At 40.1% G+C, this 24,282-nt stretch overlaps 1 protein-coding gene across 6 annotated transcripts in view; it reads left to right on the top strand.

Moving 5' to 3' along the window:
• MKI67 (marker of proliferation Ki-67) overlaps nucleotides 1-23,901 on the top strand; it is a 36,456-nt gene extending 12,555 nt beyond the window's left edge. For 3 of the 6 annotated variants that reach the window (XM_083506100.1, XM_083506095.1, XM_083506096.1), the window contains 9 exons: nucleotides 512-741; nucleotides 3,213-3,861; nucleotides 4,611-4,741; nucleotides 6,547-6,739; nucleotides 9,967-10,077; nucleotides 11,105-11,976; nucleotides 12,883-12,946; nucleotides 14,579-18,049; nucleotides 20,496-23,901. In XM_083506100.1, coding sequence (XP_083362226.1) covers nucleotides 512-741; nucleotides 3,213-3,861; nucleotides 4,611-4,741; nucleotides 6,547-6,739; nucleotides 9,967-10,077; nucleotides 11,105-11,976; nucleotides 12,883-12,946; nucleotides 14,579-18,049; nucleotides 20,496-20,632 — 5,858 coding nt within the window. In that variant the 3' untranslated portion in view covers nucleotides 20,633-23,901. The remainder of the gene's footprint in view (nucleotides 1-511; nucleotides 742-3,212; nucleotides 3,862-4,610; nucleotides 4,742-6,546; nucleotides 6,740-9,966; nucleotides 10,078-11,104; nucleotides 11,977-12,882; nucleotides 12,947-14,578; nucleotides 18,050-20,495) is intronic. The other 3 variants (XM_083506099.1, XM_083506098.1, XM_083506097.1) reach the window with 3 other exon arrangements.
• The last annotated feature ends 381 nt before the right edge of the window (nucleotides 23,902-24,282 follow it).

Genomic DNA, 24,282 nt, shown 5'->3' with positions numbered 1-24,282 from the left:
CTACCTTTACATTCTGAAACCACCAAACCTCTTGCTGATCATGAGGTCAGTGCTACGGGGTGAGCTCCCATTGCTCTATCTCAGCTCCTGCCAACCTAGCAGTTCAAAAGCATACAAGCGCGAGTAGTTAAATAGGTACCACTGCAGTGGGAAGGTAAATGGCATTTCCATGCTCTCTGGCTTCCGTCATGGTGTACCATTGCACCAGAAGTGGTTTAGCCATGCTGGCCACATGACCTGGAAAACTTGTCTGCAGACAAATGCTGGCCCCCTCGGCATGAAAGCAGAGATGAGCGCCATACCCCATAGTTGAAGTCAACTGGACTTAACTGTCCAGGGGTCCTTTACTTTTACCATTTACTCCCTTTGTGATTGGAGCTAAATATTTATTTTGGAATTCAGAATAACTTTCTTCTGTCTTTCTTTTAGATAAATTACCTAAAATGAATCAACCTTCTGATTAGCTTTGTAAGTTGGTATATTGAATTTGGTATGTTTTGCTCTTTTATAGAAGTTAAGAAATCACCTAAAAAGCGGAAGGACGAAGAACCTGACACATTAATTCAGCCTCTTGGAAAGAGAAAGAGGGTGTCCTTTGGTGGGCACTTGAGTCCTGAACTGTTTGATAAACGCTTACCTCCAAACTCACCACTTAAAAGAGGTGCAACTCCAGCACGACTGAGCTTGCCATTTGGAAACTCGCCTCGAGCGGTTTTGAAATTTAGACAATCTCGAATCAAGGTAAATAATTTTCTGTACTGAAATGCCTCAAAAGCACCCAGATCAAGTCTTCTGCTTCTCATTCTTCGTGTGTGTGTGTTTCTAACAATCCTGTACATGCATACTTAGATATAAGTCCCATTGGGTGAAATCCAACATTGTGTAAGAAAACTCCTTCCCCTGTTGCTCTGTATGCCCCCCCCCTGCACCAAATCTCCAGAGGGTCCAAACACTTTGAAGCATGATTGATGGACACATGAGAGCTGGGGTGCAGGGAAGAAGGCCCCCTTGAGAGTAAATTTGTTCTAATGCCACAATATAATTGGATATTATCCATTCCTTCCAATGGGGCTTACAAGTAAATAGGTATAGGATCCCTGCCTAAAAATTTTTAATTCAGAAGTTGTCAGGGTAAATGAAGTGTCCTTGAGACAGGTTTATGATATTGAATGCAGGGAAATATTATTTCCAGTGTGGGTTGAGCAAGTTCCAGTTGCTTGACCATTTGCTTCAGAGGTCTTGCTCCCTGACAAATGCTAGCAAGGGAAGACTTGTTTCCACCATGGGATGAGTGGGGTCTAGCCCCACTCCCTTGTTTTCACCTGCTGTACAATAACTCTTGAGAACTGGCATTTTTATTAAAAGTTGGATTATGAGTAAAAATAAATAAAATTGCAGCAAGGGACAACATGACTCCATCATGGGTTGGAGCAAGTAGTTTGATGTTACTGTTCTGTATTGTGGTTTTTCTATTTAGTAGTTGTAGTGATTGTATTTCATTTTATCATGTTGTGTGCTGTCCTGTGCTTCGTTTGAGGAAGGCCTCTCAAAGATAAGTGTTTTATCTTATTTAAAAGAAATGAGCAGAAAAGATGTCTACTTGAATGAATGCAGTCCATTCTCACTGAATAAAAGTTCTTAATTTTGGCTTGACAGTGCCCTTTAAAAAAGGAGGAGGAAAGCTCTCATTTAAGGAGAAGGGCTAGGACAGGTTTGAGGAACCTCTGGCTTGCAGGCCAATCTTGGCTTGACAGGCTTCCCCATTGGCCCACAAGTGAGGGAGGCAGTTGGCCAAACCAGCTTAAGTCCCTTCCGAAGCACCCAACAATCAGCTGGTTGTTGGGAGCCTTTGAAGCAGTGCACAAAGCAGGAACCCAGTGGCTGATGCAAAGCGAAGATGTTCCTACTTGGTTCAGGTGTCATGTTCCTCCTTTCATTTCAGCAACTGGATTTACAAAGAAACAACTCTTGAAATGATGTGGAAAAACACGTTGCTTTTAACAGTGCCTTGCTGCCTGCTAGTGCATTGAAGTCTTAAATTTGGGGTTTCAGAGCACCAAATCCCTTGAGATCATTTGTGATTTCAGCAGGAGGATGGCCCCGCACACTTGTAAAATTTGGCCTGCTAGACTGGCCTGTGGATCCAAAAAGGTTCCCTTTCTCTGGGCTAGGACATGATGTGTGTCTGTGTGGTTTCTTCCTAGGCCTCTTCATGTGTCTGGCCTTCCAGATTTTGGTGGATTATAGCTCCCATCATCATTAACCATTGGCTCTACTCACTGGAGCTGATAAGAGTTAGGCCAGAAGTTGCCAAACTTTGAACCAGTGAGCACATCTTAAATTTGGAGAAAGTGCTGTTCTTGCTAATCACAAAATGGCTGCCGCGGGTTAGCTTTTTATTATAAAATGGCTGCTAAGTCTAAAAGTATGGAAAAAGAGACATAATTATAGAATGATGCAGACATGCCACCCCATTAGTGAAGACATGAGCACATGCACCAACCACTACTGCATTCTCTCCCAGGAAGAAGCTCTTTATACTTTAATCCTGGCATCCAGTGACATGTGGACATGTTCATAGGTGTAGCTGGCTAAGTGCAAACAAACTGAGCAAGAAGAGCAAGCTATTTCTTATGTATTGTGGATTTTTGATGAGATACTTACTTAGGTATTTCATGGGTGCCAAAGGGGGGTCCTGCTACCTGCAGGACACCAAAAGGTTTCTCATCCCTATTTACCCAAGAAAGAAAGGTTAATGTTAATTGAAAAGGAGCACTTAACAGTTTGTGTGTCATAGTATGTAGCTCTAACTTCACATGCTTTTCTGTAGTTAATAGGGGCACGGTTGCCAATGTCCAAAATAATTTGTCTTAACAAACCAGCTTGTACAGATGTTATAGTAAGGAGATGCACTTGAATGAAGTACCAGTTACAACTACTTAGTTCCTGGGCAACTACTGAAATCTGTAAGTGGATATTTATACTTCAAATTGCTATCCTGTACTTCCTCTAAGGATCTCAGGACAACATAGAGAACATTTTATCTATTCAACCACTGCAGTATGATACGGTTGTAAACCTAAGTGGTACACTAGATTCCCAAATTCAGGTCTCCTCAGTTTAAGTTCTGCTTATGTGCTATGCCACATTTGATATCTCATTAGAAGTTCTTTGTATTAACTTTTTAAAAAATCCCTCTTCTTTCTCTACAGAGTTTCCCTGAAGGGGTTCAGCATGAGAATAGTTCATCTAAGAATGCTGCTTCACCCTCAGCACGCAGGTCTCCAGTTGCCTCGCCCACAGCACGCAGGTCTCCGGCTGCCTCGCCCACAGCACGCAGGTCTCCGGTTGCCTCACCCGCAGCACGCAAGTCTTTGGTTGCCTCGCCCGCAGCACGCAAATCTTCGGTTGCCTCTCCTGCAGCACGCCGGTCTTCAGTTGCCTCGCCCGCAGCACGCCAGTCTCCGGTTGCCTCGCCCGTAGCACGCAGGTCTCCAGTTGCCTCACCTCCAGCACGCAGGTCTCCAGTTGCCTCGTCTCCAGCACGCAGGTCTCCAGTTGCTTCGCCCCCAGCCACTTTTTCTTTTGATGCACCCCAAAGAAGAGGTCGCTTTTCAGTTTCTCATGTTACCAGCCCACCTTCAGAAGAACAGGATGCTCTTTCCAGTCAGATGAACGAAGATGAAGAAGAGTTCACTGAAGTAAAGACATCTGAACCTACTGTTCAAGAATGCAAAGCTGCTCGTTCAACAAAGAGGAGCAAAAATGCTACTCCAAGAAGTTCTTTGCGTAGGAGAAGTGGAGTAATGGGTGTAATTCACTCTAAAAGGCAAAGTGGTGCTTCCAAAGCCAACTTGATAGGTTTGTCATTATTGCTTTGTTAGTGTCTTTTGATGTTCCACAAAACAATCAGATACAGCATATAGTATTATAAAAGACTGCAGGGTTTACCAGCCTTTTTGGATCAGTGGCACAGTTTGAATTTTGATAGAGTGAGGGTGCCCATCACAAAATAGCTACTATGAGAGATGTGTGGCCTAACACAAAATGGCTACAATAAGGAGTATGGTCTAACACAGAATTAGAGAGAGAGCCACCCTCAAATCTTATGGTAACCATGGGAAGTCATTTAGGTCCTACTAATCCTGATTGTGGAGATCACACCAATGCTGTAATGGGACATTACTTAGTACCAGGAAAAATATACAAGGTGGTCACACCACACTCAATTTCATTTCACAGAAATTGCTCAAACTTGGGCCCCCAGCTGTTGTTGGCACACAACTCCCATAATCCCTAGCTAGCAAGACCAGTGGTCAGGGATGATGGGACCAAGTTTGAGAAACACTGGCTTAGAAGATACATGCACATTTTGTCCCCTATTTGTGGGAGGGCTAGACAGTTGTGGGTTTTTTAATTAAAAAAATAAAGCTTGGAATTGGCACATGTCCAGAGGTACCAATAAAAGCCTTCATGGGCATTAGGCTGACAACCCTGGCTAAAAAATGCATTAGAACAAATGAATCTACAAATCTAGAAAATGTTGGTTTTATTAAAAATGTGTTTTAAGCATAGAAATAACTAGCAATCTTGAACAATTATCATTCCAGTTGCAAAGTCTTGGGCAGATATAGTGAAACAGGGTGTTCCAAAATCTCAAGTAAGCAGTGCTGCAAAATGTGATCTTAAAAGATCAGCCAAGAAGAGGTCAGCCAAGAAGAACTCAACAAAACCATCAAAGGTAATTCTCTAGCAGTGATCAAAACTAATACCCTGCATTTAGTAAATATATTGAAGCATTCCATTTTCCAGTCATTAAATGCCAGAGTCTGGAATTCTTTGAAACCAGGGATGGGAAGGGTCTTTAGCTTTTTGATAGATGGTCTGTATGCATGAAGTACCAGTTTCAGTCCCTGGCACTTCTAGACAACTTGAGATCTATTCCACCAAGTCAGAATAGACATCACTGGGATGGATGGACCAATAGTTCTGCTTTGTATAAGGCAGCTTCAAATGTCCTCCACCTTGCCCCCCCCCCCCCGCCGCCAATAATTGCATGGAATTCCAGAGCAAATGTGCAGATCAGATTCTTTCCCCCTACTCTGAGTTTAGAGATGTGTTCTCTTGGTGTGCATGCCTTTTGGATAATGAAACCAGCCTGAATTACCACATTGGAGTATATATGAGTAATATAAAGCACAGCAGTTTGTAAAGTAGGTTAAAACTGGGCTTGGGAAAATTATGGATAAGTTGATGTTGCTAATGTTAATGAGTATGCATCATATTTTCTTTTGAGAGAGGATATGGTAAAATGAATGGAGATGAATTCTAGGTGCATGATGAGAGCAAGTAGAAAGGCAGGCAATGTCTGGTAGATGGAGCAAGACCATGTTTTGTCCACAAACCAAAGTGGCTTGCCCACACACTGGGCCACAAGCAAAAAGAAATAATGTTTTAAGAGCCGTGTTTGCTACTTAAAAGCTTGTAGGTTAAGTAAAGCAGGCTGAATGATCTGTAAGAACAATGGCTTCTAGCCAACATTGTCTGTGCACATGCAAAGCAGATCTCCGCTTGAGAAACAGGACTACATCTTACTGTTTGTTGTCAAACAGTTACCAAGTACCCAGTATCCTGAAAGTAAATGGGTAGACACTTCTAAAGCATTTCCAACGTAATATTAGCTTTTTGCAATGAGAGAAAGAGCCAGAAGATACATATGTGGAGAGTAAATGTAGCCACAAGTGAAAAGTTTTCAAGTGCCTTTCACACAGCTTTCCTCTTGTATTATAATATTTCAAACTATGAATTACTATTTGATTACTTTAGGAATAAAGTGAGTTTTCTATATTCAAACTACTACAATTACAATTAAGTCCTTTAGAATTCATGCTGCTTAATGTAATGTAGTTAGTTAACAGCATGTAATGAACCAGGAAGGTTCAGTTCAAACTTTAGTTCAGCCACGAAATCATTGGATCAGCCATACTCTGTCAAGCATCTAATCTGTAATATGGGTGTAATACTCTTGTAGCCTTACAGGATGTTAAGCAGTTTGAATACCATTCTGTACTATTATTCTCTTATTATCAAATACCTCTATATTAAATACATACATAAATGGACTTTATCAAATAAGATATGCAAAATTGGATTTCCTATGCTATTTTTGCAGTCTTTTCTCAGTACTACTTAAGTAAAAGGATGGAAATGACTTAGAATTGGCAAAAGCCACCCTAAGCAACAGTGCAACAATGCACTGAGAATTTTTAGTATGTTGTTGGGGAGGCAAGATGTGACTGGCCAGATGTGAGCTCTATGTTTGTAGTTTCTGCTGCTGCCAAGCAGCAAAATGTTTCAAGAAGGAAAAATGGATGAAAGCTCTGTCTGCTTTTTTTTGCTTGGATTTATTGTGCATGCTGGACTTGACATTCAGAATTGTATCCAACTTTGAAGTAAATGGTAATTGAGCTGCGAGCACCAGGACTTACATTCACTCTGAGCCTCAGTGATCAGACTCAAAGGTTTAATTGTATATTTTGTTTTCAGAACAATGTTTCCATGCTAAAAACGCCAATAAGAAAAGTCAAGGGTCACTTTACTACAGGCCATGCAAATTCCCCTGCTCCAATTGTGATTGGAAAAGCTCATACCAGTATTGTGAATGCTGCTGTACAAGTCCCTAAAGTGATGATCAACTATCCTTTGAAGAAACATGATGACTTAAATGAAAGTTTTACAGGTAAATTGTTAGTGTTTTGGTGAAATGATTTTTTTCCCTTGTACAGTACCTTATATTTTGCAAGCCTATAAGGAGTTCACTTGCATCCCATGGAAAATGGTTGGATTGGTCATATAAAGAACTTGGTTGGTTTTACTGTTTGAAACAAACACATGCTGTTCTAACAAAATCAAACCTAGTTTGTACAAAGTAGCATTCTGTTTAAGTCAGTGACGGGCCAGAAAGACCTATGTTTAAATCTCTGCTCATCCATGAATCTTACTTGGTGCCCTTCAACTAGTCAATATATCTCAACATATCTATGTTTTTGCAAGGATAAAGCTGTAGTAATGGAGAAAGTGCATGTATGTCACAAAGTTCCAAGTATATTTCGTAAAAAACCATTGGCTGCTAGTGCCATCTTAAGATATATTTATCTTATCACATGAGGAAGTTCACATCCTAAGATGGCACTTGCTATAAGACTTTCTTATGGCTTTGATCCACAGAACTGTGAATGGAAGGATAAAATAGATTGGTGCTGTTTTGTTAACTTTTTAAGAAGACCTGCTGGAGCTAACCCAAAGGCTTTCTGGGCCAACATACTGTTTCTCGGAGTAGCCAACCGGATCACTATGGGAAGCCCACAAGCAGGACAGGATGGCGATAGCCTTCTTGTTTCCTTCAGCATGCTACTCTGATATGCTCCCAGTCCTCTAAAAGTGTAAGGTTAGGACTGGACTAACCCTAGGTGATATTGAACCCAGCAAGACGCTCAGAGCTGTAGGAATGCACAACCTGCAAGGAGCAGGGGGAGCAGTCTGAGAGAATAATCTTGCAAAGCCCTTTTGGGCCTTTGCTAAGATCAAAGCTCCCAATTGAGTATCCTTAGGCACATCCAGGTTATCCTAGTTCTAGCTCTGGTTCATTCTGCTCCCAGGCATGAGGAAGTGACAACAGATTAGGAGTTAGTTACTTTTCCTCACACAGCACATCTGTTAGTCAGAAACAGTTATCCCATGAGCAAAATAAGCTTACAGCTTGCATTTAACTATTTTTTAATGCAAATCTGGGCAGATTTAATAGCTAGCATTTTTAAAATTGTATGTAAAACCTATAGTGTGTTTGTCTGTAGTACAGCATTAGGTGTACAGTAAAACTTTAAGAAATAAAAGCTGCTCAGTCTTATCAATCCCTAATAGCCAGAAAATTATATTGCGAACATGCATACAGGAAAGTGATGAATATAAGGGACTGGGTGGTTTTTAACATTGGCAACTTACCCATTCTTGACTATAGTAAGATTTTTATCCATGCCAATTTACCAACTCTCAGTTTTGCCAACAGATGGCACTGTGATATTATTTTAAAGGTAGGTCAATATCTAAACCAAGTGTAATACAGTAGTGATACCATCATATAATGGTCCAAAAATATGCAGTCATTTCATCATACTAATACTGGTTTTGAATGCCCCCGAATGAAAGTTGCTCTTTTGCTAAAATCCCGATTTACCTGTTTAATCTGGAAGCATGTGAATTTAGTGATTTCCCAAACTCATATTAGTTTTAATTATGAACTAGTCTTTTAATTCCACCCTCTCCCACCCCACAATGATGTTTTTTTTTAAAAAAAATCATTAATTAATTTAGATTAGATTTGCTTAATTCTGTTTTACTATTCTCAGCAACAGGGAAATGGGTATGCTGGGTACTGAAGGTCCATTTCTAGTTGTTAGAAATTCGAACTAGCTAGTGAGATCTTATCAGGCTAAGACTTTAAAGTATCTCGTCATCTTCAGTAGCTAAAAATTTAGAAAGGAAACTGTTCTTAACTGAACTCAGTGCTTGTAGTGTAGCAGCATATATGCAGAGCCCTAATAATGCCCTTTCCCCAAGTGTTTCAAAATATATAATACTGGGGGTTTGAATTGAGCACAGGTGTCCCACTGCCCTACTCTTCATGCTGAGCCAGTCAGAGAACCCCCTCCCAGAAGAAAGCCACAAATAGGGTGTTCCAAGGGGTAGGGCTGAGATAGCCCAGAACTGATGGATCCCAAGCCAGTCTTGCAGCTTTCATTGGCTAGCACTGGGCCCAATCAAGACTTGATGCAGGGATCAGGTCCGAACCTTCCCTCTTCATTATATTTTTAAATTTTCTATACTGCAATATAGAGAAGAAAAGAGGTGTAGTTCCTCTGTTCCTGCCTGATTTTTGTTGACAGTTGCTGCGTTTTTTTACGGAAGCACAGCTTGCCAGAGTGAAAGAATATTACTTCTTGGAGACTGGGAAGGAAATCAGGATTTTACATGGAAGCATAGGTGCTCGCTTCCCTATTGCAAGAATGTATGTGGGTTTATTGAACCATGCAATATAGATTTATAAAGTTGAAAATGTCTTCATGGCATCTTTCTTTCTTTGCCTACTAATCGGTAAAGGTAAAGCGACCCCTGACCATTAGTATCTGTTCATTTCTGCTTCCCTGGAGAAAATGAGCCCTTATTGAAAGGGTTTATGCTCTGCTTCCAAGGCATGTGCTCCAGCAACATTGGTAGGGCTTCTTGTGTTCCTGCTGCCATCTTTCAGCATGGGTACCTTCTCTTGCATTTGGTAAAGGGGCCCCTGACCATTAGGTCCAGTCGTGACCGACTCTGGGGTTGCAGCGCTCATCTCGCTTTATTGGCAGAGGGAACCGGCGTACAGCTTCCGGGTCATGTGGCCAGCATGACTAGGCCGCTTCTGGCACGGAAACGCCGTTTACCTTCCCGCCACAGCAGTACCTATTTATCTACTTGCACTTTGATGTGCTTTTAAACTGCTAGGTTGGCAGGAGCAGGGACCGAGCAATGGGAGCTCACCCCGTCACGGGGATTCAAACCACCAACCTTCTGATCGGCAAGTCCTAGGCTCTGTGGTTTAACCCACAGCACCACCCGCGTCCCCATCTGTAAAGGTAGCATGTAATAAATCATTAGCGGGAAGAGGAATTGATACATCATCAACAGCTATCACAGTTTGTTCAGACTAATGGGTGATAAACTACCATGTGGCTGTAAACTGCCATGAACATTAATGTTTGAAAATCTTGTGTGATGTTGTAGTCTGGGATTGCACTGTATATAAGACTGTTCTTCTGGGGAGCAGTCAAGCAAAGAGAATGAATTCTTAATAGTTATGTTTTCCTTTGCTCCCAATTGCAAACAAACTAAATGATTATTTCTTTACTGAACTTTAAATACTGTTTGCAGGGTTGGCTGAGATATTCAACACTCCACTGACAGGTTTACCCTCTTCTGCTCAAAAGACTACTATACCAACACCAGAAGTCGTCTCAGAAATGCACACTCCAGAGGAGTCTGGTATGCATGTTTTGTATATATCCCTAGTGCTAACTATTACATGGCGACTTGATTCCCCCCCCCCCCCCTGAAATCACCTCATGTGAAAATTATGTAAGTTGTAGGAAATAGTGGGTGATATCCATCTAAGTAATACACAGAGCAGACCCAGTGAAATCAGTGGACTTGTGTATAAGCAGATTTCAGTGGATCTAGCCTGTGAATTACTTAGTTGGAGATCACCAGTATTTTTAAAACTTTTCTCCAGTCTGGTAACTTAGTGATTTTTTGCATTTGGAAGAGGAAAAAGTCCCAAGATTCCCTGACTGTGTGTAGGGGTCCAAGCAAACGTATCTACACATGAAGTTTGGCAAATTCTCAGTTAGGTTTTTATGCTGTAATTCTCTCGGAGTTATAATTCATCTTAGAAAAATATTCTATGAGAAAGGTAAAGGACCCCTGGAGTCTGCCTGCCTACTTATACAGTGGTACCTCAGGTTACATACGCTTCAGGTTACAGACTCCGCTAACCCAGAAATAGTACCCCAGGTTAAGAACTTTGCTTCAGGATGAGAACAGAAATCGTGCTCCGGCGGCGCAGCAGCAGGAGGCCCCATTAGCTAAAGTGTGCTTCAGGTTAAGAATGGACCACCGGAACGAATTAAGTACTTAACCCGAGGTACCACTGTACAGAGAATGAGTCATCCTCATGATGAGTCACAGTGATTCAGCATGCTGAATGATTCTGTGGCTTTTCAGCATTTCACAACATTTCTGGACTTCTTTACTGCTTCCTTTACTGCCTCTGCTCTCAAATACCTTGGTCACATGACAAAGTGTACCTCTTATTCCTAGTCCTGCTAACTATCCGTCTTTGGGATATTACACATGCACCATCCCCTTTCCTGCAGAACGTCATTTATTCAAGAATTCTGCCTTATCAGGTGGCATAGAGTTGACACGTGTCCCTTGTTTCCACTAGGAAGAACAGTAATTTCTTATGTAATCAAAAACTCCTTTTACAGTTCATTTTTATATCTTTTAATAGGAGAGATGTCTGTATCACCTTTCAGTGCAGCAAGCCAACAAAAACTTTACAACCAAGATGTCCTATCCCCCTTCTTGAAGGAAGTGTCACAGATCTCTGGTCTTGAGCAAGATGACCTAACTACAACTCCAATAGTAATGAATTCTTCAGTAGAAAAAGATGTAGGGAAAAATATGTCACTGGTCACAGCAGCAAATGAAGCTACTATACAGGGAGTGATGGAAGATAAAAGAAAAGGCCCAGAACAAAAATTAGAGCCTGTTGAAGCATTTTCAGGGGTCAAGAGGCTCTTGAGGACACCGAAGCAAAAACCAGAGCCAGTTGATGCGCTTTCAGGAGTTAAGAGGGTCTTGAGAACACCCAAACAAAAACCAGAGCCAGTTGATGCGCTTTCAGGCGTGAAGAGGGTCTTGAGAACACCCAAACAAAAACCAGAGCCAGTTGATGCACTTTCAGGAGTTAAGAGGGTCTTGAGAACGCCAAAGCAAAAACCAGAGCCAGTTGATGCACTTTCAGGAGTCAAAAGACTCTTGAGGACGCCCAAAGAAAGCCTGCAGTCTATTGCAGATGACACTGTCTGCTCCAAATTTATTATTAATCATGTTATCAAGGCACCTAAGGAAAAAGTGGAAGCAGTGGAAGATATGGGAGGGATTCATAGGCTATTGAGAACACCTAAACAAAGATTTGAACCCATGGATGATATGGTTGGCATTAGTCGATTACTGAAGACACCAAAGCAGAAGTTTTTGCCAGTTGATGACTACTTGGGACTGCAAAGGTTTATGACCGAACCTAAACAAAGCTTTCCAAGTCCTGAAGTTGATTATACAGGTGTTAAGGAAATGTTGGAGGCTGCAGATGAACAGAAGGTAGGTCTTCTATATTAAATATCTGAGAAAAGTCTTATATACTTAAATTGCACTAATTATTTCAATAAAAGAAATCATTAACCTGACCCAATTTTTTCTTGCACAGCAAGATTCTGTGACATGTTTATATGACATGCAGTTCTGCCATTTCTCTAAATGCAGATTGGGTTGTAATGTGGAATCAAGCATTTTGAGCAGAGAATGACTAACTTGTTCCAGCAAGCCCTGATCTCCTGGAAAAGCAAAGTGTATGCACACATGCTTACTTTGTGTTTTTTACCAGGAGAAAATATGTGACCTGTGGGGTTGCACAAGCAACCCCTGATTTTGATGAATCAACCTTACTCCCAACTCTGAGGCTAATCTTGCCTGAGTACTAATTAGAATCTTTTTTTATTTTTTTGGCCCAGATCTTGCCATTTAAAATAACTGGTTTTGAATATATATGAAATAGTTTGGTTTTTTTGTAGGGAGAAAAGGTGGGACATAATATCATTTATCACTACTGCTTTTACTTCAAAGTGTTTCATCTTTGGATCACTTGTACATTGTGTTTAATGACATTGGTACACTTGTGATGCAAACTGGATGCACTCATGATTTTATTATAGCAGCATTGCTATTTATTTTTCATCTCTTTCATTATATCTTTTTGTATTTCGATATTTAGTATGTTCAGTAAGTATTATGAAGCCTCTTGTGAAATGGTCAGGACTGCCATACATATTTTACAAAGCACTAAATCAGCCATATTACGAAGAGTACCTGCATCTTCAATGAACTTAACACACAGTTCCACACACACACGTCAGTTCAGCTTGGACTTTTACAAATATTGTATAACACTGGTTATAGGCCCAGCATCTTTTCATGTCAGCTATTGTAATAATTATGTATGTTTTCTAGGCTGAATTGCCAGAGTTTGTGAATCTAATGAAAGAAGATAATGAATCTTGTATGAGTTCCAGAGGTGAGCTTGGTGTGTGTAAATATTATTTCAACGAAACCTTTTATTTATCTGCTTTAAAATATGGTTTTATTTCAGAACAACTAGAATGAAATTAAGTCAGAAGGTTTCAACCTTTTTGGGTCCATGGCTCCCTTGACCAATTACGTTCGGCAGCACCTGTGTGGGGCTCAAGAGCCCAGTTATGGCACCCCTTGCCTGCAGAACTGGCAGCCCCTCACCCTTTTTCAAACATCCTCCCTGTGCAACCTTTGAGGGGCAGAAATGCAAGGGCATCAGAGGAGGGAGGCAAGGAAAGAGGGGCAGAGGCCAGTGTTGCCCACAGCACCCCTGACCATCATTCAAGATTCCCCCTGGGTGCCACAGCACACTGGTTGAAAATGACTGAATTAAGTAATTACAGTAAAGTTGCAAGGCTTTTGGAGTGTTCTTTCAAATACACAGATGGCTAACAGTTGTGCATGTTGTCTGCCTTGATTTTCTGTTTGCATAGCAGTTATAGAGATTAATTTTTTTAATGTGTGGGCATTGAAATCTGTTGTCATTGTACCGCTTTATGTGCACCTTATGTCCTAAATCACACAATGGCAATAGGAAAGCGACTGATGATTGAAAATGGGATCCTTATTTTACTGGTGTTCCAATTTGATGCTTGCAGTATATCTGAATGGGACACAGCTGGTGCTGTGGTCTAAGCCACTGAGCCTTGGGCTTGCCGATCAAAAGGTTGGCGGTTCGAATCCCCGCAACGGGGTGAGCTCCCGTTTCTCCATCCCAGTTCCTGCCAACCTAGCAGTTCAAAAGCACGTCAAAGTGCAAGTAGATAAACAGGTACCGCTCTGGCGGGAAGGTAAACGGCGTTTCTGTGCGCTGCTCTGGTTTCGCCAGAAGTGACTTAGTCATGCTGGCTACATGACCCGGAAAAACTCTGCGGACAAACGTCAGCTCCCTCTGCCAGTAAAGCAAAATGAGCGCCCCAACCCCAGAGTCGTTTGCGACTAGACTTAACTGTCAGGGGTCCTTTACCTTCACCTTTTTTAGTATATCTGAAAGGGTAATGGATGAAGCCGACTTGCATGGTTTTTACACATTGATTCTTTAGTGTATAGATAACGCACATTAGGTTGTAAGTGTGGGAGCTCTGTGCAAAGGGTTCTTTTGAACAAACAAGCCAGGGCTCATCTAACGGCACACACTGGATTTGAATTCCAGCATAGGACTACAAGAACCCATCACTAAGTAATGTTTAGGTGAAATCGTGAGTCCATTCTAAATGTAACTTAGTATTTCTAAGGCTATGTGTGGCTAAGAAGTGCTTAACCTGGTTGCATTTTATTCATCTTGAAGCATTCTTCATAATTACAACAAAACTTGAATAATTTTATTTATGAGATTCTGGAATATGAAGGTTTGGGAAAGCACTGTAAAGTGGCATAATCTGCAAATAGTGGTGTATTGTTAAAGTTAAGAATGATTAATAGCACAAAATATAAATATCACGTGGCAAAATATAAAAGCAAATTTATGAAGCAATGTAGTATTCCTCTGGGACTTCTTGGCTAATAAGTGTGTTTACTACTCTTCACAATCACCATATCCTGAGAAATAACATTGAATGTGCTTTTCTTTTTTAAGAGTCCATGAGAAATGACTATGAAAATAAAGAAGCAAAACTGGAATCATCACCTAAACGAATATCTCCTTTGCTAAAACCAAAGGACAACAGTAAAAATATTTCAGAATTAGAAGACAAGTTGGGACATGTTGCATGTAACACATTTAGTGAATTGAAACCAGAAGCAGTGATAGAACCTGTTGAAATAAAGTGTGTTTCAGAAAGCCATCAGCTAAAGGGAATGGACTCTGAAAACGGACACAAAATTGATTTTGTGAAAGAACCAGTTGCAAATTCTGGGGCAGTAGATATAGAAATCATTGGACCATTGCCTTCAGCTAGAAGAACTAGAAGAGGGCAAGCTGATGAATCCAGATCCATAAAAGAACATGATGCAAAAAATACACAGAGGCATACAAGCAGCACCCAGAGAGCAGAATCAGTCAATTGTGTGCAAGCTAATGAAAACTTTGACCAGAACATCACTGAAATAAATCTAAAGCAAGAATCTGAAAGCAACACTTCTGCAGTTGAAAGTGAGGGGGGAAAGGCAGCTCAACAAACTAAGGCAAGTTTAGAATTAGAAGAAAATGCAGAAATACAAGACAAAATAAAAAACCAAAATTTTGAAACTTCAGGAGTGGAAAGCGCTGGAAATGTCATACTTAAAAGAAATAGAAGAGGAAAGGCTGCTTCAATACAAGCAGAATTGTTTACAACAAACACAGATGTTAATGAGGCTAAAAAGGAAAGTCTAAGACACACAACACCTAAAACACAGGTTTTGGCAAAGACTGAAACAGAAGTTAAAGAAAATAATGTTAGGAGAAGGAAAGGGATGAAAGTTCATCTTCTGTGTGATAATTCTGTACCACTTGGGGAAAAACATATGCTTGGAGATAAGGATGGTGCTTATGAAGAACAAAAGAGTACTTCCATTGCGTCACAGCCAGGCATGCAGGAAATTCAAAATGAAGAGAATCCTGATGAAGCGCAAAAGGTGCCATTGGAAAGTGTGCAAACTCCTGAGGAGCATAGTCCACCAAGAAGGCAGACAGTAGCACCCAGGAGAGGAAGAATCAAGCGAGCCATTTCCCAGGAAACAACTATAGAATGTGACAGTAAACAGGCAGCTGATACAGAAGACCAAAATATGCCTGTCACTGTAAAAGAGAATCGACCAAAAAGGGGCAGGGGAAGAAGAGCTGCTCCTGAATGCCAGATACCACCTCTTTTGGAAAACGTTGCTCTTACAAAAGAGAGTCCAACAGTGGACAGCTTTAGTTCTACCCAAGGAAAATGTTATTTGCAAGAATCTCAGACTAAAGAGAATCTTGATGAAATGTCTAAGATGCCCTTGGAAAGTGAGCAACCTCTATTAGAGCACAGTCCACCAAAAAGACAGAAGATAGCAAAAGGAAACCCACCCAGGAGAGGTAGAAGCAAACAAACCATCTCTCCTGAAACACTCACTGAATGTGACAGTAAACAGGCAGCTGATACAGAAGACCAAAATATGCCTGTCACTGTAAAAGAGAATCAGCCAAAAAGGGGCAGGGGGAGAAGAGCTGCTCCTGTATGTTCAGTGACATTGCCTCTGGAAGACACTCCACTTACATATGAGGGCCCAACAGCGAACAGCATTAGTTCTGCCCCAGGAAAGTGTTCTTTAGATGAAGTTCAAAAAGAAGAGAAACCTAATGAAACTGAGGAGGTGCCTTTGGAAGGTTTGCAGACTCCTGCAAAGTATTGTCCAGCAAGGAAGCAAAAAGTAGCAAAGAGGATGCTGCCCAAGAGAGGGAAAACCAAGCAAGACATTTCTCAGGAAACATCCATAGAATGTGAAAGTAAACAGACAGCTGATAGAAAAGACCAAGCCATGGTTGTCACCATAAAAGATAATCAGCTGAAAAGGGGCAGAAGAAGAGCTGTTCCTGTATCTCATACGACATTGCCTCTAGGAAACCTTACTCCTGCATATGAGGGTGCAACAGTAGACAGCTTTAGTTCTGCTCAAGGAAAACGTTCTTTGCAAGAAATTCACACTGAAGAGGATCTTGGTGAAATGTCTAAGATGCCCTTGGAAAGTGAGCAACCTCTTTTAGAACACAGCCCACCAAAAAGACAGAAGATAGCAAAAGGAAACCCACCCAGGAGAGGTAGAAGCAAACAAACAATTTCTCCTAAAATACCCACAGAATGTGTCAGTGAACAGGCAGCTGATACAGAAGACCAAAATATGCTTGTCACTGTAAAAGAGAGTCAGCCAAAAGGGGGCAGGGGGAGAAGAGCTGCTCCTGGATGCCAAATACCACCTCCTTTGGAAAATGTTGCTCTTAAAAAGGAGAGCCCAACAGTGGGCAGCCTTAGTTCTACCCAAGGAAAATGTTCTTTGCAAGATATTCAAAATGAAAAGAATCTTGATGAAATGCCTAAGATGCCCTTGGAAAGTGAGCAACCTCTATTAGAGCACAGTCCACCAAAAAGACTGAACCTAGCAAAAGGAAACCCACTCAGGAGAGGTAGAAACAAACAAACCATTTCTCCTGAAATACTCACTGAATGTGACAGTAAACAGGCAGGTGATACAGAAGACCAAAATATGCTTGTCACTGTAAAAGAGAATCAGCTAAAAAGGGGTAGAGGAAGAAAGACTGCCCCTGTAACAGCTCTTTCTCCCCTCAAAAATAACATTTTACCATTGCCATCCTCAACCAAAAGCAAAGGTGCTGTGGAACAGCCAAGTGAGGCTTTGGAAATTGCAACTGTTGCAAGTGAGAATCTGCCACGTAGAGGCAGAAGAAGAAAAGCAGATGAGGCAATTGCAGCAAGCTCAGTTTCTGCAAGTAAAATGCCCATATTGCTTGATACTGGGAATCAAGAAGACATGCCAGAAGTTTTAAAAGGTGTGACAATAGATAATGTTTCCAAAAGAGGTAGAAGAAAGCAATCGGTTCCTTCTGAAATCTCAACAGAAAGTAATGGCCAACCAGTAAGTGACAACAGAAAGGTCTCTTTTGTAAAAGATAAGATGTCTTTGGAAAGTAGTTCAGTTTTCCAAAACCAATCAAAGGGGAAGAGAGCAAAAAGAACTACTCCATCACGGGTACACCCTTCTCTCAAAGTAAGCATCACTCTAACATCACCACCTCCAGACAAAGGTGAAACTGCCAGTGAAAATGATGCAACTGGGAAAGGGAAACTTGAAAAATGTGGCAGAAGAAACAAAATTAAAATAGTGACACCTTCCATGTCTGTCAGAAGAAAGCACAACCTTCCTGAAAAGGAAGATTTTCAGGAAAAACAAAATGTAGATGTTGGAAAGCTAGCTATAGCCAATGAGAAAATAAGCAGAAGAGGTAGAAGAGTTGATGCACTTGAAGCACCTATTTCTGCTTCTCTCAGAACCAACCGTAGATTGAATGCAGGGGGTGATAATGCTCCTAAAGATCAACAGATGATTCTGAAGAACAAATCAAAATCTAAAGCAGGTATGTGCATGGTTTTTTCCTCCTTATTTCAGAGTTCTTAATGTTTAAGATTCTAAGCTTTCGATTCAAAATTAATGGAAAACCTTAAAGCTTTGGTGAAAAGTTACAGTAGCACACCTGAAATTTAGATACCACCAATTTCATTTCAAAATTTCTTTGTTGAAGATGCCATTGGTAATGTAAATCAGGGTAAGCAGACTTTACTAAAACTAACAATGAGAACCAGATGTAAATGACATACAGATGAATTAAAGGAAAGTATGCCTCTGAACACATCCAGAGCTTTGGAATTAGTTTTCTGTACCAGAATTGAAGGGAGCAGACAGGCCTTTCATAACCCAAAGTCCACTTCTAGTTATATACCTTCATCTCAGCAGCCTTAGGTGGAAAGGGCTAGGAAGGGTGTTGCTATCACTAAACAAGTGGGAATAAAACTTTGTTGTTAGCTTGCTGCAAATCACCTAGAGATAAAACTCGAAAAACCATCCCATTATTGAAGTATATAGTAGGAGTGTGACTGATCTTCAGAAAGGTTCCAGTTTATAGTATATAGTGAGATGGCCACTGGATTCACATATTTCTTACAGAGAATTGAAATTCTGGATTCATAAGTGGGATATCTGGAAAAACTGATGTTCTCCCCCTTCCCATAACTTGCTTAGCTGTTATTTAAAAATAGACTTTTAAGTTTATTGGTTTTTCCTCTTTATGAAACCTACTATTATTACTATTATTATAAATAACTACTATTATTAGTAAGAGTTCCCTAATGTCCTGAATGCTGTCGTTTATTTTGTATGGGTGGGGGAAAGAACTGTAGCCCAGGGAAAGCAAATAAACAGGAGACCTCTAATGCAGATATGTTTACAGAGTAACTTCTATAAAGTCATTAATATTTAACAAACATTAACCATGTTTGGTGAGATCCAAAGGGCTACGCACAAAACTTGCATGCAGATCTTAGTACTTCAGAATTCCTCTTATGAGAAGCTACTCCTGGAAGTGGGATGAAGAACCCACAGTCAGGAGCGGTTTCAGAAATTTTCGTGCACAAGCCTTCGGGAATCTTTGAATCCACCATCATTAGTAGTATTATTATTATAATTTATATACTGCCCTATACCCAGAGGTCTCAGGGCAGTTCACAGAACAAAATAAGAATATAAAACCACAAAATATATTACCAAAATAAAAACTAACTCACCCCCACAAAAAAACACATTTTAAAAGGACATAGGATGTCATTCTTCATAGTTCTATAAACCATTTGTCCACTGAGGAGACAGAATAATTTTATGCCTGCAGTAGCTGCCTGTTTGGCTTCCCTTTCTAACCACATTACCAAGGTGGATTGTTTTGAATCAGCAATTCAAAAAGCATGTTGAAAGCAAATTTCCCATTTATCATGTATTTCAGGTGCGCGGGAAATTTTCTAAACTCCCATCAGCCCCAGCAAGCCAATGGCCTGGGATGATGCAGAATTCAGTTCAGCAGCATCTGGAAGGCTAAATGTTCTCCACACCTGATATATTTCCTAAGCAATGATGCCAAATGTATTGCTCTGCTTTCCTTTGAACCACATCAGTGAAGCAGGACCACACTTGTCTAAACTTGTTTCCTGAGGAGGTCACTTCAGTGCTGCTATAATGCAACGATTTGACTTCACCCTTGGAAGGTGCCCTTCATTGTCTCTTGAGACAGATGGACGCCAACAATAACAGCAGCATATACTTTCACATTTCCCATTAAAGGGAATACCTTTAAAATATTTCTAATTAGATAATACTGCTGTCTTGTGATCAGCAGCTACAAACAAAACTGAAATGTCCATAACTGATAGGTTGAAGCAAAGTCTGCTTGTTGCTGCACAATATAGAACATTTAATTTTTATGAGTTGAAATAAAATGCCTTCTTTGGCAGCTTGAATGTCAATATATCTGAGGAATCATCTTGCTGTACTTAGAAAAGTCTCCTTTGATTCAAAGGTATCTAGCATTGATTTGGTTTACAGATGAACTGTGGGGCTAACATGCTTACAGATTTTTAAAATAAGTAATGCTTAGAATTTACTACTTACTATTTTTTAAAGTTATCTGCTATGGTCTGAAATAGCTTTCAATAGGACAATATTAAATTTCCTCCATGTGAACTTTTTGGAAGCAGTGATCCTGAGGTGGGTTTGAGGGATCCTGCACCTTGCAGCCAATTTCCTTAACTGTGGCCTTATGTGAGAGATAGGACTCCAAACATCTACCACAGGGTTTCCCTTAGTTATGATGTCAAGTCAGTTTGGAAAGAGTGAATAACTGCCTGGAATGAACTGCTTTGAACAGAAGAAAGATATCTTGATAATTAGAATGTTATATTTTTATCTAATCTTGCTACTAAAGAGAGAATATCAAAAAGTTTGGCCTCAAATCATCTTTTTTTTTTTTTAACAACTAGAAAGCATTGAAAAGGGACCATTAAAAAAAGAAAAAAAGAAAACAGTGAAAGAAGAACATTCCAAATCTACAGTTAAGCCTGCTGGAGAAACTGAAGGCAAGACAAGAGGGAGGAAAACAAAAAAAAATGTTTTGTAATTTTTGGTACTGGGTTTGTGTAATTTTTTTCCTTCAGAATAAATGGACATATATGGGTTGTAAAGTATTCTTTGCATTTAGAACCTTACTTTGTTTCTGTAACTTCAGTTCATCCTTCAACATTGACGCTTTCCCATCTGTATATACATTTTCATATATTTTACAGGGCTTTTTGTTTAACACTGTATTGTGTTAAGATAGTTTTAATTCAGGTGTTAATTGTTATCTGATTTTTACATTAAACCGTACCTTGTCTTAAAATAGTATCCTTTTATATTGTTCCAATCCCTGGTGAATATGACTGCTAAAAAAGCATGTTAGACGGTTCTCTGTACGCTGGCAACATTCAGTTAATGCTTTAGAAAGGATAAGGCAAGGATAGCTGCATTGTTATCTTGTTATCCATAGCTTAGTAAATGTACAATCCCTCTACCCAACTACCAGCTATGGCACTTTTAACAACTCTAGGAGAACAACAATCCATATATAGTAGTGTTAAACAGAACTGATTATACTTGGCCCCTTTCTTTCCACATAACATAGTCATTGGAGGTTGCCAGGATGGGAAACAGACCCTTCTCTTTCCCAGGCCACATACCTTTGAATCATGATTGTCACTTTCTCTTCAGTTCCAGTACTTCTCATGGTTGGTGGTATCAATTCAAAACTTAAATATTTAAGGTTAAGTGCCTGGTACCTATAGTTACAATATCCTAATTGGCAGGGCTAGGAAAGTTCTGCTTGAGCTGTTAACAGGATAACTTGAACAGTGCAGCTGGCATTAAATTGAACCAAACAGTAGTCTAGTCTTGTCCTTTTTCTTATTGCAGCATTCTAAGGACACCTTTCCTAAGCTCCCACCTCAGTTCAGTTGTCAGTACTGTATATGATTTCAGTTTTGTATAGATCTCATAGTAGCTGCTTTTCTCTCCTCCCCACCCAACATGAATTCTAAGCTGCCTATGAATTGCCAAGCCAGCAAAATTGGAGGATAATAAAGTTTACAGAAGCATATGTGTATGCTAGCCTTTTGAAATAGATTCAGTTTTAAGGAATAGCACTATTTACTGCTAATGCCTAAAGTTCTTCATGTTTGATGAAAAATGACTTATTTTGAAGGTTCCAGTGAGAGAGAGATTCTCCTAGTTGAGTGGCATACCCTGCCCTCAACATCCCTGCATGAATACTACCCTTCTTGCTATCTTCAGCCCTTCTAGTTCCCTCTTGTTTTATTTCAGTTTTAAATACTACTGCTCCAAGAACAGAACTTCAACTCTCACTGGATGGCACAGAATTTGAGGGTGGACTTTCTTAGTTGGTGTAGGCGTGCTTGGTGATGGACCTTTGAAGATGCCAAGTCACAGGCCTAAGGTGTATTCACCTGACACTCATACATGATGCTGCCCACCTTGTTAATTCTTTTTAAAAATAATTTTATTTTATTTTCAAAAATAAGGGAGAGAAAAAAAGAAAGAATAAAGTTACATCAAAATGTCATACACATTCACATATCAAGATTACTCTGAATCTCCTGACTTCCTCCCATCCCATCCATGTATCCTCTTAATTCTGTTTTCATCTGCATATCAATACTCCAAAAAAAATTTCTTCCTAAATTATCTGTAGATTCTATTACATTACAAGTGTATTCAAAAACCTGCTAATGTTTTAACCTGTTTGCAGTGGCTTTGTATACACATTATAAACATTTCCCATTCTTTTAAAAATTTCTTTTCTTCTTGGTTCCTGAGCTTCCCAGTTAATTTTGCCATTTTGGCATACTACATCAACTTGATCTTGTAGCATACATGAACAGTTTCTTCTGATCTATCATTTCCCAGATTTTTAAAAAATTACATTACATTTCCAGCACATGATAAAAGGTACCCTCTTTTTCTTTACATTTCCAGCATATATTGGTACTTGTTTTATACATTTTTGCTAGTTTTACTGGGCTTAAGTACCACCGATACATCATTTTCATATAGTTTTCTTTCAATGAAGAACATGCCGTGAATTTCAGATCAGTTTTCCGTAGCCTCTCCCAATCCATCATTTGTATATTGTGTCCCACATCTATCTCCCATTTTATCATCACTGATTTCACCTGTTCATCTTTAGTATCCCATTCCCACCTTGCTAATTCCTCAGTGCAGCATCTCAACTGAAATTTGATCACTCCTTGAGGCTCTGGCATTAATATGGGGCATGATTATGGCATGGGAAGCAGGGTTGTTATGCAAGAGCTCAGAATCAACTAATAGCAAAATGTGAATTTGCTGGTTTGTAATGGACCATAAAGGAAACGAAGTGGATCTGTCCCAGACTGTAAATGTGTGGGCCTTCTGCTTCAGCTGGCTAGTAGTTAGAAAGAAAAAAGGCAGAGCTGAGAGTTGAATGATACAATCTGGAAGCTAGAAAAAAGATTCAGGCTGGGAAGCCAGTGCAAATTTGATGCTTGGTTTCTGTTTAATTCAAGGCTGTGGCTATGGAAAAAGCATGACCCCTTGGGATGTTAATGTGTGAATCAGTCTCTCACAGGCTCATGTTGTATATATGTGTAAATAAGCCATACATCCTAAAGTCTTCGTTGTGCCTCATTCCAAGGAAACCAAACCCTGGGGAAGCACCTGGAAGCCCTAGAATCTTGCACTGCTCAGAGATTGGGGTGGCATGCAGCAGTGCCTTGATGCTACAAAAGAAAGCCACAAGCAATGGGAAATGCCTGGGGACTTGGTTGGAAAGGGTAAACACAAGGTTCTGGCTACAGTTTGGTAAAGATGCACAATCAAGCCAAACTGCCGTAGTTTTTTCTTTAAAAGCTTGCATCCGGATAGCTGTGCCTGCTGACTGAAAAGTGCCCTAGCGCCTGCTGCCGCCTTTGCCTGATAAGATTGGCATTCTATTTCTAATCTTTTCAAAACTTGGCAGGGTTAATGCCTTGAGGGAGTATTAAAAACTCTGAAATCTTCATGTCCTTTGGACCAAGGACTCCTAAGTTACACAACCATGTCAGTTCAAAGGACAGATCATCAAACGATGAAAGGCAGACTCATTAACCCACCGAACTTTTGACCCAGGATTTCAAGTTCAGAGAAATTGAAAAGCCCCCACCCAGCGCCCCATGCCATTGCCTCTCCAGTTGCTAGTATAAATTGTCTACTGCTTTGGGTAGAATTGTGAAGTTGCAGGGTATCCCAACCTTTTATTTCCATGTACTGTATAACAGGGCCAGGTCTACCAGAAATAAAAAATCTGTTTACAAGCAAGCAGTTACAGCTTCTGGATGTGAAAAGGATAGCTAATTAACTTGCTTTCATGCTACACATGGTTAGACTAACAAATCTGAAGTCAGTGGATCTGGTCTGAGTATGTGGTAGGATTCTGTAGTATGAAATTAGAAAGGTGGGACTTATTGCTGCACTTCAATGGAATCTGAAAATTCTGCTACCATATGTCACTGTGTTAATAGATTTCTTATCTTTTATCCCTTTCTGTATAGATAGATTTGTGCAAAGAAAAGTCAGTGCCAAAGGAGAATTTATTTTTTCTTGTTTATTTCTATACTGTGCTTCATCAAAAGACCCCAGAGCAGGCTACAACAATGAAATAAATAAAAATATAACAGTACAACACAATTAAATAAACAT

Source organism: Podarcis liolepis, assembly GCF_965112155.1.
Source record: "Podarcis liolepis genome assembly, chromosome: 5".
Classification (NCBI taxonomy): domain Eukaryota; kingdom Metazoa; phylum Chordata; class Lepidosauria; order Squamata; family Lacertidae; genus Podarcis; species Podarcis liolepis.
This window is presented reverse-complemented; position numbering and strand designations above follow the sequence as displayed.